The 13,805-nt window shown below is 48.0% G+C and overlaps 1 protein-coding gene across 1 annotated transcript in view; it reads left to right on the top strand.

Annotated features, from left to right (window-relative positions):
* Positions 1-13,805, top strand: part of PTDSS2 (phosphatidylserine synthase 2) — a 37,275-nt gene that overhangs the window by 15,193 nt on the left and 8,277 nt on the right. The window contains exons 4-9 of the mRNA XM_010001452.1: positions 6,251-6,318; positions 7,800-7,934; positions 8,951-9,001; positions 10,440-10,553; positions 11,954-12,072; positions 12,733-12,847. Of these exons, the coding sequence (XP_009999754.1) occupies positions 6,251-6,318; positions 7,800-7,934; positions 8,951-9,001; positions 10,440-10,553; positions 11,954-12,072; positions 12,733-12,847 (602 nt within the window). The remainder of the gene's footprint in view (positions 1-6,250; positions 6,319-7,799; positions 7,935-8,950; positions 9,002-10,439; positions 10,554-11,953; positions 12,073-12,732; positions 12,848-13,805) is intronic.

Raw genomic sequence — 13,805 nt, 5'->3', positions numbered from 1 at the left:
TGCCATTCCCTGTGAGAGAAAGCAGACACTTAAAACCTTGATCAAAGCAGAGGTGGTTCTGGAGCAATGCCCACAGCACCCCTCTGCAGGCTTCGGGTCTTGTTCACAAGTTTGTGTTTCTCAGGTCTTACTAAATAGCAGTTTTTAGCCTTTCCTCTCTGCTGCAGTTCATGCTGATTCCTCCTGTAAGACAGGTTGCTCCTTTTAAGAACACTTGTGGTATTTGGGGCCTTTCAGTTTTAGCACGTCCAGTGGCTTTGCCTAGGATGGAAGTTGGTTTTATTCCCTAGAACAAAGTAGTGCAAACAGGATGGGGAAGGTCCCAAGGTCAGAGACCTCTACAACAAACTTGTGGCCAAGCCTGAGCCAACGTCCAGCACCTCTGTGTGTTCCTGGCTTGGGAACAGCAGCTGCTGGGCTGAGCTGAGTACCTGGAAACAAACTGTCCCTGGCAGGGGGACTGAAGGAGCTCCCACATGTGCAGTCACTCCCAATACTGAGGGGATGGGTCTTAACTTCTCCTTTCCTCTGGCTTCCTTGATGGGATGGTCTTCTGAAGGGTGGTTTTCAAGGGCTGCAGCAGTTTGCTGGGACAGTGGGCACTTCCAGAGGCCCGGGGGAGAGTGGCAGTCCTTCCTGTGCCTCTCCCATGGGAAGGCTCCTGCGTGGAGCTGCAGCCTCAGCTCTCCAGTTACCCAGCTGGCTCAGGAAGTTCCCTCCAGGCTGCCGAGGCTCTGACCTTAGCTCCGTGCTGCTGTTCCAGGAGCAAGATCTCATCTCCAAGGAACTGGCCTCACACTGGCTGTGTGTGCTGCTTCCATTTATAGGGCAGAAGGAGGCAGTGGGTCAGGCAGGTCACCCCTGGCACATGCAGCCAGGGAGGGAGGCTCTGCAGCCTGGGGCTCCTGCCATGCTCTGGGGCCAGTTTGCTCAGGAGGTGTGTGTACCTGGTGATGACCAGTTCTGAGATGTGTTCAATTTCTGTCTGGTTTTCATGTTTTTTTCTGTTTGAATAGCTCTTCTTGCTCAGTGCAGATCCTCCTGAATCCTTTGTTCCCAGCTCTCCTGTGCCAACTCACCACTGGTTTTGTTAACAATTTCTGAAGCAAAACAATTTTGCTTTTAGTCTTTCCCCTCAATCTAAGTCTGCTTTCCCCATAACATTTTGCTAGTCCTTCTCTTTGCGTGTTTTGAGTTTTCTTCTTTAAAACAGCTGTCCAGAGCTAAGGAGAATATTGTAGGTGTGAGAGCACTTCTGGTTTTTGTGATAATACCTAGTGTCTCCCTGATAGCACCCTGCTGGCTGGCTCTGCATTGCTTGGCCTTTTCCCATGTCTGACAGGGAGAGCTGGGTGGCTGGCAGGGAATACCAGATGCTTCTGTTTCAGCTGCTGAGCTCACATGAGCTGCACTGGTTCCTGAGTGTGACCTCCTGAGTGTGAGCTCCTCTCTTCCTCCAGCCCCTTGAGATCATCCGATTTTCTCCTTGCTGGCCCTGCCTTCCTTGCTGCTTGTGCCTTGTGTTATTAACCTACTTTTCACTAAGGCCACTAATGAAACTGATCTTAAGAACCACGTAGGTGGGATCCATCCAGACTGGTAATTTTTTTTGTTGTTGTTCCCTTCAGTATTACTGGCAGTGTCAGCTTTAGCCAACAGCTCATCCAACTTTACCATATTTCTACTGATTTCACACCCTCCTCCCCCATTTTCTCCACTTTAGCTAATAATTTGCTACACGGACCTCTGCCAGTTGCTTTGCTGTAATTGAGAAATGTAGGGCATGAAAATAAATAATGAACATAAAACAATGAAAAGCATGACTATTTAGGCAAGACTTCTTTGCAAACTTACCCTGCTTTTTGTTCCATTTTCCATTTCCCCCTTGGAAATTGTTGTCTTCAAGGCCTCCATTTGGTTCCATCCAAACCACTGCCTTGTCCCCAAGGAACAATATTTTACAGGGTCCAACTCTTAAGCTTTGCTCGAGGGTCCATTTATTGGTGGGTGAGCACCCAAATTGGGGGAGTGTAATGTGTTTCATGGTAAAATTAAACACAGATGAAGTTGGGGTCAGTATGCTAACTTCTTAATATTTGTAAATTAAAAATATTCTTCATTCTTGTTGTCAGCTCCTTTTATGGAGCCTTGAACGTGTGGATGCCCTGGTGCTGCAAGAGTTCAGTGAGGTTTTATTGTGTGTCAAGATTACATGCCCACATTGTAATTTAAAATAAATCTTCCATGACAGTTATTAATGCCCTGAGACAAAGCTGTTCATATTCCCAGCCTTTGCCAGCAGTGATTTGGACTTTAGAGATGCTGTGTCAGGGCAGAGTGAGCTGTGCAGGTCCCAGCTGAGCCATCGGCTGGAGGGTGAGGCAGCCAGAAAGGAGCAGAAGAGCTGGTCCTTCAGCCCTGTCCCTGGGCAGAACCTGAGGGAGCTGGATGGAGCAGGTGGCCTTGGTGTTCTGCAAAGAAATCCTTTCCTTGGGACTTACCCAGGGAATAGGATGTGATCTGCCCTTGCTGCCAGCTCCTTAACAACTCAGGAATCCAGCTCACAGCTGGTTTTGTGGAAATGTCTGGACTGTTGGGATGATACGAATGGGCTGCTTGTCACTGGTGCTGGAATGGATGGCTCTGTGTAGGGCTTGGGACAAGCTGAGCTTTTACCTCACGTTTTTCTCTCTTGACATAGCATTTGATGTGCTCAGGGATTACACTGAGAAAGACAGAGCTGCCCATGCAGGGCTGGGACTAGGACGAAGGGCTCCCTGCCCAGTTACTCTGCTGTCCCCCCTCTGCTCACAAATGGTGGGAGCCCTTGTGCTGCAGAGCAGTCATTTGAGCAGGGGAGCTGCCCCAAGGGGCTGCTCAAACCAGACAGGTCCTTCTGCACCTTCTGATTAGCCCTTCAGAGCTCCCACTCACTTCTCAGCTCTGATACAAGGGCCTTGCTTGGGCAAAGAACCGAGAATATATATTATTTTTGGCCATATATATATATATATCCCATACATATAGCTGAGAATATATATATTTTTGGCTACACATGTAATATTTTCTTACTTAACCCTTCATGTGGCATAGGCCAGACTCAAACCTCTGTTGATAAATAGGATGAGTGGCTGGTTGTGCTCCCAGCCAGGCAGTGCTCTTGGTTAAGTGTTCATCCTGTGTTACCAAGCCTCCCTACAATGGCAGCAGTTTAGTGTTTGAGCATAGTAATCACCAAACTATCAGGTATGTAAATGAGTAGTTGAGGCTTGCTTCATCAGGAAGATAGTCCTAATTTGAGGGAGGTTCATGGTGACAAGTGCATTGAAGGAAAACAAATATTAGAGACATGCCAAAAATAGCTTTATAGCTAGAGCTGAGGCTAGGCAGGGAGAGAACATGATGTTTGTACAGCTTGGAAAACATCTTGTTTCTGGTGTACAGGCACAGCTATAAAGTGTTCTTCAGACCCTCTTGGGCACTCCTGCCAGCCAGGCAGGGCACACTGAGTTACAGCCAGCCCCTATTTGCTGCTGCTGAAGCCTCGCTGAGCGTGCCCAGCAGCTGCAGAGCCTCTGCTGCCAGAACCCTGTGTACACAGGAGCAGGAGAGCTCAGATGAGGGTCTAGATTCTCTGCTTTCTGAACCGTGTGTGCATCAGTTGCAGAACTAGTCAGGCACAGTCTGGGTGGTGTCAGGTCTGCCATGCAGGGCTGCACAGGTCAGAAGAAACGTGGTGGTGTGTGAAGGGAGCCACGCGCCCTCCCACGGGGGCAGCGTGCTCACTAAAGGTTAATTCTGGCATGAACACAGTCCTTACTCTTCAAGGTGTGCAGCCGTTATAGGAGAGAACAGCAGACACCTTATCAAATCCAAACTGAGGTTTTGGTGACTTCACAGCCCCTCAGCACCGTGGTCCTGCCCTGCTGACCCAACTGGAAGGCACCGCCGGGCTGGGCAGAGGTTCCTCTCTTCAGATCCTTTCACCAGTGGAGGGTTTCTTGCTTGCTTGCCTTCCCTAAGCTGCATTCTAGAGAGACAGGAGGTTGCTCCCTCAGTCAGTCCTGCCAGGAGAAGTTTGCCAGTGGATTTGAAAGTTAATCAAACCTCGAGGAAAGGCAGAAGCCTGAAGCTGTGGTTTCTGTAGCTGCTGTGCGGGGAGGGCAGCAGCCGGGGCTCTGGTTAGTGCCTCACCAAGGGCAGGGTGGGCTGGGCTTGCTTCCCTCAGGGAGAGCAAGGGCAAAAACCACCTCGTGTTTAGACATTTGTCTGATTTTTTTAATAACTGACCCTTAAGAAGGCATTTCATCGTGCTGCCTAATTAAGAAATTCCAATTAAGTTTCTAGACGTGTTAAGTAAAAATCTTAAAAGTTCCAAATTTTCAGTGGAAGCTGTTGCAGAGCCTGAACTTCCTGCTATCCAGGCCACACCTGCCTGTTTTATTTTTCCCTGTGTTTTGTTTTGTTTTGTTTGCTTGTTGGGGTTTTCTTCTTCTGCAAGGGCAAAGTGGGCCATTTTCATTAAACCAGCTTGGCAGTTTTGCTGAAAAAAGTTGACAGCTTCTCACATTTCAGCCTGTTTCAATGATGGTGTCAGAAGCAGGCTATGAGAGGCTCCTGTTAGAAATGAAGCTGCTTTTTTTTTTTTTTAATTGAGGGTGAATTGGCCAAAGACAACAGTGATTTTTGCTTCAGGGGGCAGACAAGCCCCTGGGAAGCTCTGCAGCACCATGGCTGGTTGATGGCAGGTGCTGAGCTGATGAACAAATAGGTTTGCAAGCCTAGAGTTTGTTTAGTTCTTGCATTAGTTGTGTCATGGTCCTGCTTTTAGGCATGAACAGACCCAAGTTGCCTTGGGGATAGTAGAGATAAATGCCCAAATACGGCCTGAAGGTTCTTGCTTTTTCACTGCTGCCAGTGGAGAAGCTCCTTGTTCTCTACCCAGCCATGGCAGCCACCCTCTGGATTCCTCTGTGCCCCAGTGCAGCCCTGACTCTCTCCAAGTGTAACTGTGCAAGGAGAGCTCTGCTTTGGAAGTGTAAACAGGAAACACCTGAAGGAAAGTCTATTAAACCATTCCAAAGTGATTAACACGTGAGAGATTTAATCCCCACTTGCAGTGAGTCAAGTTTTGCTGCATTGCCCTGTGTGGATCCTTGATGTGGTTAGAAGTGCTGGAGCACCCTGTGCAAGTCCTGGCTCTGTGTTCACCACCTTCCCCTGCTCAGGAGCTCACAGAAGGCCAGGTGAGCTCTCAGAGCCCAGAGGTCACCACGTGGAAGGAAGGCAAGGGTGGGGAGCAGGATGGTTTGGGGACACAGACACAGCCCATGGACCACAGAGCTGGTACTCAGGACAGCCAGAGCCTGTCACCTGAGGACTGAGTCTGTCAGAGGAGCTGAGGTGACAGTGACAGAGCTGGAAGTGCACAAATACTTGAGTTTGTGTGCCCTGTAGGTTCAGGTGCTGCTGCAGAGTGAGAAGAGCTGTAATCACACAGCTTGGGAGGGTGAAAAACCACTGCAGGCTCTGAGGCAGCTGAGTTTTGCAGGATGTTTCTCTTACTATGAAGAGCTTCAGATTATCTGATGGGTCTGGTATCTAGTACCTGATAAACCTTTGGTACAATTTAAAAAAAATAAAAATTCCTAGTGAAAGTGAAGGAACCTTTGGTGTCTTGGAATAGTTCCTGCCTCCTGAGGAACAGTCTTGTCTTCAGGGGAGACGATGGGCTTACAGAAGTGAAAGCAGTGGTTCCTCCTGCTGGTCTCAGTCCTGTCTGTAGAGAGGCAGAAGTTGGCCAAGAGCCTTGGCTGTGATAGGGCTGGGAGAGCCAAAGCTGGTCAGGTGAGGTGGGAAAGAAGAGAAAGAAAGGATAGTTCAGGAAGGATATTGTTCTCTGCCCTGGGCTGCTGGGAAGCATTGCAAGTGGCACATGCCATTCCTTCTGCTTCCTAAGTATTTAGCTCACTGGGTTGAGGCATTTTTATGCATTCTGGTCCCTTCCCACAGATCCAGACCATTGCCTGAGCAATTCTGGCAGATTTCCATAGATAGAAGCCTGTCTGGGAGTCCAAGAGCCTCCCTGGCTGTGCTCTTTGGGCAGGATGGTGAACACTTCCCTTGCATGCTGGGCTTCCTAACTTCGTGGTGGGAGTATCTCCTCTTGAAATGCATAGTGACAGTAGATGAATGATGGACTGCTGCTGTGCTGGGAGGCTGGCTGACATCCCCTTGTCTGTTTCTGCAGCTTACTGGAGGTTTTGGCTCTGTGTCAGCGTTGTGTATGAGCTCTTCCTCATCTTCATACTCTTCCAGGTAAGTGCCTCAGCCCTCTGGTCACTGAATGCCAGCTCAATAGTCATGTGTGCTGTTCTGCAGGATACCTGCTGACTCCAGGAGATACTCTTCATTGTTGTGAGATCAAATAATTGTGCTGCTTAATGGGACTTACTTCTAGGTTGAGGAAGAATTATAATATTCTAGAAATATGTCACCTTGCTGTCTGACCTCCAGTGGGTCTGGGTCAGACATGGCAATGGGGTGTCATGGAATGAGTTGGTAAGAAGCCTGAGTCCCTGTTTAGACCAAACACCAGGAGTTGGAGCTTCTCATGTGTGGTCTCTGCTGGACTTGGCTGAAGCTGCACCAGCTGGTGGTTTCCTAGGTCCTGCAGACTGGGGGGCAGGTTCATCTTCTGTCATCTTCTGAAATACTTTTTACCCTGAATGATTGGTGGTTTGAACATTTTTTTTGCAAGAAACCAAAACTTCCTACAAAACTTGGTGTAGTGGCAGCAAACTGAGGATGAAGTTTTTTTTCCCAGAAACACACTGTTGGAACTTCCAGTTATTTTTTACCATATTCTTGTCCTTTAGTAAACTGAGAATTTTCCCCTGGCTTTTACGATTCTGTGACTTCTCAGAAATGCAGCAGTTGAGGTAAAATATGTTGAGATAAGCAAGAACAGTAAACCTGGCAGTGTAACCAAGCCCTTTTGTTCCTGTGCCCACACCTGCACCTCTGCAAGTGGGGCTTGAGTGCCAGGAAGGAGCCGGAGATTTGGAAGGAGACCAAGTAAATTAGTTCAAGGTTTGGTCACTGTCTAGAACTAATATAGTAAGAATTTTTGCCTTGCTGGTTGCTTCAAGCCTGTTACCTGTGCTGCTGGTGGGACCTTATTTGAAAGGTTATTGACTGAAAATCACTTTCTTTTGCCTGCCTGTTCCACAGCCCTGCAGGGAGCTGAGCACATGTGCCCTAGCCCTGCCAGCAGCCTGCCAAGGCCTGCCTGGGCTCCTTGGAGTGCTGCTGGCTCTTGCCCATTGTAGGAAACCAGAAGGTCATTAGCACAGGAGGGGCAGCCACCAAAGGAGCATTTCTGAGTCACTGCTTGCTCTTCCTTTGCCCTGGCCAAGCCTGAGGAGGGGAGAGGAAGGGCAGAGGGTGAGTGGTGGGAAGGATGGATGCTGTGCCAGTTGGAGTGCTGAGCTCTTGGGAGGGAGGGACGTGGGGAGTGTCCCATGGGCTTAGGAAACAGAGCTCTGATTTTTCATCTTTAAGAAACCTTAAGTCCATCCTGTAGGAATTCCTTTCCTTAGTATTTAGCATTAGAGGCAGATAATTCAGGTTTGTATGCTGTGTGATGCCTGCAGGTCTGGTTGTATTGCAAGGATTGTTCTGCAGCACATTTTTAAAAACCCACCCATTGGAAGGTACAGTTTTGATCTTGCTTATCTTTGTACTTTCTGTGCATGAATACTTCCTAAGAGGGAACGTGGCTTTGTGTTCCTTTGCAGACTGTACAGGATGGCAGGAAGTTCATGAAGTACATTGATCCACACTTAGGTGTTCCTCTGCCAGAAAGAGACTATGGTGGCAACTGCCTTCTTTATGATCCTGGCAATGGGAGTGATCCCTTCCACAACATCTGGGTAAGAAACGAACAAAGGTACTTGTTAATGAGTCTGGTTTTGGTAATAGGTTACTCAGCTGAGCTCTGCAAAGTGCCCATTGTCTGGGCACTGAATGAGAGAACAGGTCATGACTGTAGGTCGTGGAGCTCTTACTTCTCTGGACCTTTCTTCTTGAGCAGATGGAGGTATCTCTTTGTATCCTAATTACATTGCCCAGGAGAGAGGGTGAACTGTTCAGCAGTCCTTGTTCCTCAGGTGATGGATGTCAGCCCTTTCCCCTGGGAGGTGGGGATGACAGTGTGCTGAACAAATCTGCTCACAGTCACCCTGAGGCACAGAGTTCAAAAGCTGCACGTTGCAGGCTCCCCTTGAGCTGCATTTTTCTGAACACCAGAAACCATCAGGTTATTGTTTCTTGCTGGCAAACAGAAGACTTGAAATTCAAGGGCCAGGAATGATGATGATTTACCACTCCCTGACTGCAGGGAGCTGGTAGGGCTGTGAGGTGAGGAGCACCGAGCCCTTTGGGTCTCCTGTGGGAGTCTTCAGCACATGAGGAGCTGGAGTAACTGAGAGCAATTCCAGATGTCCTGTTCAGTCTGGCACCCACCCCAGGAGGCAGGGCAGTGGGCCCAGGGGATTCTGGTGGCAGGACTGGTACCATTGAAGCAGCTCTGCTGAATACAGGGTGGGGGTCTAAAGAAGAATTGCATGTTCTTGCTCTGGCTGGGGCATGTTCTGCTGCTGTGCCCTTGCAGAGCAGGGAATGTGACATTTAGCATTAAGAAGTAGTTTCTACTTTATCAACACAATCCTAATTTCAGTTTCTCCCTCTGACCATTTTTTACTTTGCTTTGAAGGGAGCTTGTTTGTTCATTGTAGGTGAGAACAAAGAAACTCCTACAGAGCAGTCAGGATTTCTGTCAGAAGCATCAGAAGTTAATTGCTGCATTTTTCTTGGGGAAAAAGTCATCCTTGAGAATGGGGGATTGGTGGTGGTGCAGAGTGACCTACACACTCTTCTTGGTTTATAGGACAAACTGGATGGATTTGTTCCTGCTCACTTTTTTGGCTGGTACCTGAAGGTAAGAATGGGCCTTGTGTGGCATTTCTGTCCCAGGGCTGTTCTGCTGTTAAAGCTTGGCTGCTCCTGGTGGCTGAGCCAGGCTTGGGGGTCAGTCCTGCTGGGAACTGGGAACTGGACTGAGGGTTTGCAGTGATGAAAGGCCACGTGAGGTCACCTGGCTTCTCTCCACAGTAACATACATTGAGAGGCTCCTCCCTCCACCCTAATTCATGTGGAGGGCAGATCAGTGCAAGGAAAAGCCTTTTCTCCTGTAGCAGAGTGAACCCTGGGCTGAACGTTGCCCATGGAGCTGAGATCCAGCAGGGAGCTCTGCTGTGACCAGAGACAGGAGCACCATGTGCTGCTGCTGCCCCAAGGCAGGTCCTGCCTTGCCATCCAAACCATGATTTTAAATCATCACACGGGCAGTGGTTTAATTCTTGTTACTTTTTAATCACTGTTAACCCATGTGGAAGGAATTCCAGTGGTGCTTGTGTCTGGCAGACCACATTCAGCACATGTTGTGCTCTTTTCTCTGGTCTAAATATTAGCTTTTTCTTTAACCCAAGCAAACCCACCAGCTAACCTGCTTCTGCTCTGCAGGCCCTCTTTGTGTTTCATAGCCACAATCTGATAAGCTAGAAAAGCTCAGGCTGTTTTAAAAATAAGCTATAGCTGTTGTTTTGTTTTGCCTTTCAAAGTGCAGATGTATTCCCGAGTGTTTTGCCTTGGTCTGGTTTCTCTTTCCCCCATAAGAGGGGTGTGCCAGGCATGGGGAGACCTGGGCTGCAGAGCAGCTTGTCTGGGGCTTGCTCTGTTTCCATAAGGAGTTGGACATTTGGAGACACTTGGATCTTCTGCGTCCAGGAGAATTACAGTAGAAAGTTAAATAGCATTTCACTTGCATTCTGTATTTATTTTTACAAGTACTGAGGAAAAAATACCTAAATAGTGAGAGCCTGGTAACCAGACATAAGGAGAGCAGGAGCCCATTCCTGAGGAGCTAGAAGGGGATAGGGTTCCATGTGCCAGCCCACTCAGGCTGTTACCTGCCTTGGGCTGCAAGAAGCCTCATTTTTATCAGAGAGACTTTTTGCAGAAGTGCTGGAGATGATACATGATCCTGTCAGCCTGCAGCCTGGTTTGGGGAGTCCAGCATGCTCCACATGTCCTCAGGGTTTGGAATCCAGAAGGGTTAACACTTATTCCTTAAGTGATCAGGTTTGAAATCAGGAAAAAAAGTAATAACTTTTCCAGACCTGGTGGCAAAACAGTCAGTCTGAGCATTGTCCCTGCAGGTGTGATGGGTTCCTCTGTATCTCAGCATCCAAAGGGCACCAGTGTAGGTAGTGGCTGGTTCTGCTCAGTCTGGTGTGCAAGTGGTTGTTTCTGTCATGGTTTTTAGCCTGTTGAGCAGCTGTGGGTGGTACCTGACACTTTCCTCTCCTTTTGTGTAGACATTGATGATCCGAGACTGGTGGATGTGCATGATCATCAGTGTCATGTTTGAGTTCCTGGAGTACAGCCTGGAGCACCAGCTGCCAAACTTCAGTGAATGCTGGTGGGATCACGTATGTACTGCCCAGACATGGCTGGCTGAGTGGAAGTTTAGGTTTTAGAGAGGGGGGTGGGAAGTGGTGAGAACTAGAGGATGTAGATGTGGCCAAAAGTGTGTGACTGCTCAGCTCGGGAGCTTTGCTGCTTCTCTCTGCTGAGTTTGTAGCTTGGTTGTCACTGTGGGATCATTTTGCAGGTTTTTCAAACTGCTGCAGGTGGTTAAATATTTGTTTTGGTTTCATTTCACACCAGAGAGAGAATCTAAAGCTTTACCTGAACATGTTCAAATCTTTGGTGTTGGTAAAAAGCATACAATCTGAAATCAAGAGAAAGGTAAAACTATGAGTAAGTCGTTTCAGATGGTGACTTTTTTCTTATCTATTTCAAACAAACAAACAAAACAGTGTCATTTGTGTCCAGCTCTTCCTTCTGTGCAAACCTGTCTTCACTGCCATCTGGGAACAGTAGATATTTCTGTGTTTAGAATTTCTGTTGTGCTTTAGAAAGAGGTTTTCAAAGATAAACTTTTGGCCTTACTGAGAGGCTAAATGGTGTTTGCACACAATGGTCTGTAGCCATTCTTGTCCTAAATTACTGCTTGTGTGGATTTTTTCAAGCCAGAGGGACTACTCTGATCTAATTTCTCAGTGGAAAAAACAAGCTCTCCAGCTTACAGTGACACACTTGTATTTATTTTTAAATTTTGCTATGAAATGCAGGTTGGTTACCAGAGCAATCAGAATTGTCTGGATTCAGGGCACACAGCTATGGCTCTTAGGGTATTTCAGCTTGGTTGTATTCTTATAGTAGAAGCTCTGCCCCAAGCTTGTAATGATTTGCTGCATGCTTGTGCTTATAAAAGTGAATGCATTATTTATAATGACATCAAGCAAAGCTATTTGTCTTTAAAAAAAACCTTCTAATGAAATTAAGGCTCTGTGCTCCACTGCTCTGAATGCAGAGGAGAGCCAGTGATTTTTCAGCTCAAGAGCTCCATCCCTGGAGTTCACACTTGGCAGCAGGACAGAGCATGGTGGGAAATCCCTGCTGTAATTCCACATTTGGAGCTGCAGATAAAGCCTTTTCTTTAGGAGCAGCCTGAAGCTGGAAGAATGGAGTTATTTGGTTAGTAAAGCAAGTCTGTAGGAACACATTCAGATTCTAGTGTGTTTCTGGAGTTCTCACCTGGCAGAGTGGGCAGAGGCCTGTTCTGTAGCAGAGTGAACACAGAAGAGAAGCTCCAGCCAGCATCTGCACAACAGTTTGTGCAGGCTTGGGCAGCTGAGATTCTTCCTCCTGGCAGTTGTGCATCCTGGGGATGCTCAGGCCTTGTGGCTGGGGGTGTGTCTGCACCTCTGTGCCTCCAGTGTTCCCTTCTGCAGTGTCTCTTCAGCACCACCCTTTCTCCTTGCAGTGGATAATGGATGTGATCTTGTGTAACGGGTTGGGAATTTACTGTGGGATGAAGACTCTGTCTTGGCTCTCTTTGAAAACATACAAATGGCAAGGACTTTGGAACATTCCTACATACAAGTAAGTGGGTGTAAGAAGTAACTCCACAGGTTTGGGCCCGTGTTAAAGATCCCAGTTGTTGCTCTGTTTTTTCATGTGAATTGAAGAATTCACGTCTGCTCAGATGACTCCAGTAGCTTGTTACTGCATGAAGCTTGCTATGAGAGTTTTATTTAACTTGCAGATTAAATTGTTGAAAATAGACCTGTCAGGAGCTTTGCCTGGTGTTGAGGAGTGAGGGCAGCTTGTGGGAAAGAGCTTGGAGTCCAAGCCAGGATCATATTTCTTTATTCACAGCAAGGATCTGTTTGGTCCTTATGCAAAGAATGCATTCCCTGCTCGTCAGAATGGCCTAGGAGCTGGAGCACTGAACATTACAATTTAACAAATCCCTTGTAGTCTTGTGCCAGCAATTAACTAGCCTCCTGTGTAGTGTGTCTCTGCTGATCAAAGCAGAGCTGAAGATCTGCCTGCACAGGGGGTGTAGTGCCTGGAAGTTCCCAGTGACAGTGCAGGTGACGGGCTTCTCTCTGACTCACTGCTCATCTCATTAAGTAGCATTTTCCGGGGGGTCAATGGAGGGATTTTGTCTGTTTGAATCAGTGCCTCAAGAGGAAATGTTAGCAGTCTCTTATGTGCAGTTTCTTAAAACTGCAAGAATGTGTTCTGCTTTCTTTTCAGAGGTAAAATGAAGAGGATTGTCTTCCAGTTCACCCCATACAGCTGGGTCAAGTTTGAGTGGAAGCCGGCGTCCAGCCTGCGCCGGTGGCTGGCGGTGTGTGGCATCATCTTCGTGGTGAGGAAACTCCCCTACCTTGTCTCTCTCATGTGATTCCATGGTTTGTAGCTCTCCAGCAAGTGTGCTAACAGTAGCTGAGGCTGAAGCTCTGACCTGGTGGTGTTTCTGTAGTTGAGGCTGGAAGGGATGAGCTCCAAACCCTGCAGAAGACGTGTCTGCTTCCCTGCCCCTGGAACAGTTCACAGAGTCACTGCCTCATGGTTTGTCCCTGCTTGCTGAACGATGTCGATGGGCAATGTGAGCAGTGTAATCCATCATCTGCACATCATTCAGCAAGGAACTGCTGCTGGCCAAGCCACTGGCTTTGGATGGAAGTGGCTTGTTTCCCTCAGCCTTTAGCAGATCCATGTCTCCTCACAGCTGGAGAGGACAGTGTCCAGAGCCCTGGGCCCCACAGCTCCTCAAACATAGTATGTTTTGTACAGGCTTAAATCATTCATTGATCCCTGATTATTTTTTTTTTTAGTCTTTGTGTTTCACTGAGCACATAGCACAGGAAGGTATTGACAGTATCCAGCTGGGTCAGTTCAGGTAAACTGGCTGCCCCATTTAGACAGAAGAGAAGCTGGCTTCTCCAGTGGCCATGGCAGATGGTCAGTGCCTCCTTCACCTGCCCTTCAAGGGGGCTGTGCACCCCTCTGAGGTCAGAATGTCCCTCACAGTCACAGGCATGTGTGACACTGATGGGGAGGCAAAAAATGTGGTAGTCAAGTGCCTTTTCCCCACTCCTGCCTCATGTCAGCTGGAGGACTTTGGCCTCTGTGCTGCCTCTGGGATGGCACTTGGATTTGTTTTGAGCAACTCAGACATCTTTTAAGTCAGCAACTGTGAAGTTTAACTAAAAAAAACAACCCCTTGTGACCCTTGTTGTGGTTGCAGAGACGATGGCACGGACCAGTGCCTGTGGTACTGCTGGGGCACAGGAGGTAACCTGGGACCAGCTGCCACAACCGCC

This window comes from Chaetura pelagica, unplaced genomic scaffold, assembly GCF_000747805.2.
Source record: "Chaetura pelagica isolate M959 unplaced genomic scaffold, ChaPel_1.0 scaffold587, whole genome shotgun sequence".
NCBI lineage: Eukaryota > Metazoa > Chordata > Aves > Apodiformes > Apodidae > Chaetura > Chaetura pelagica.
This window is presented reverse-complemented; position numbering and strand designations above follow the sequence as displayed.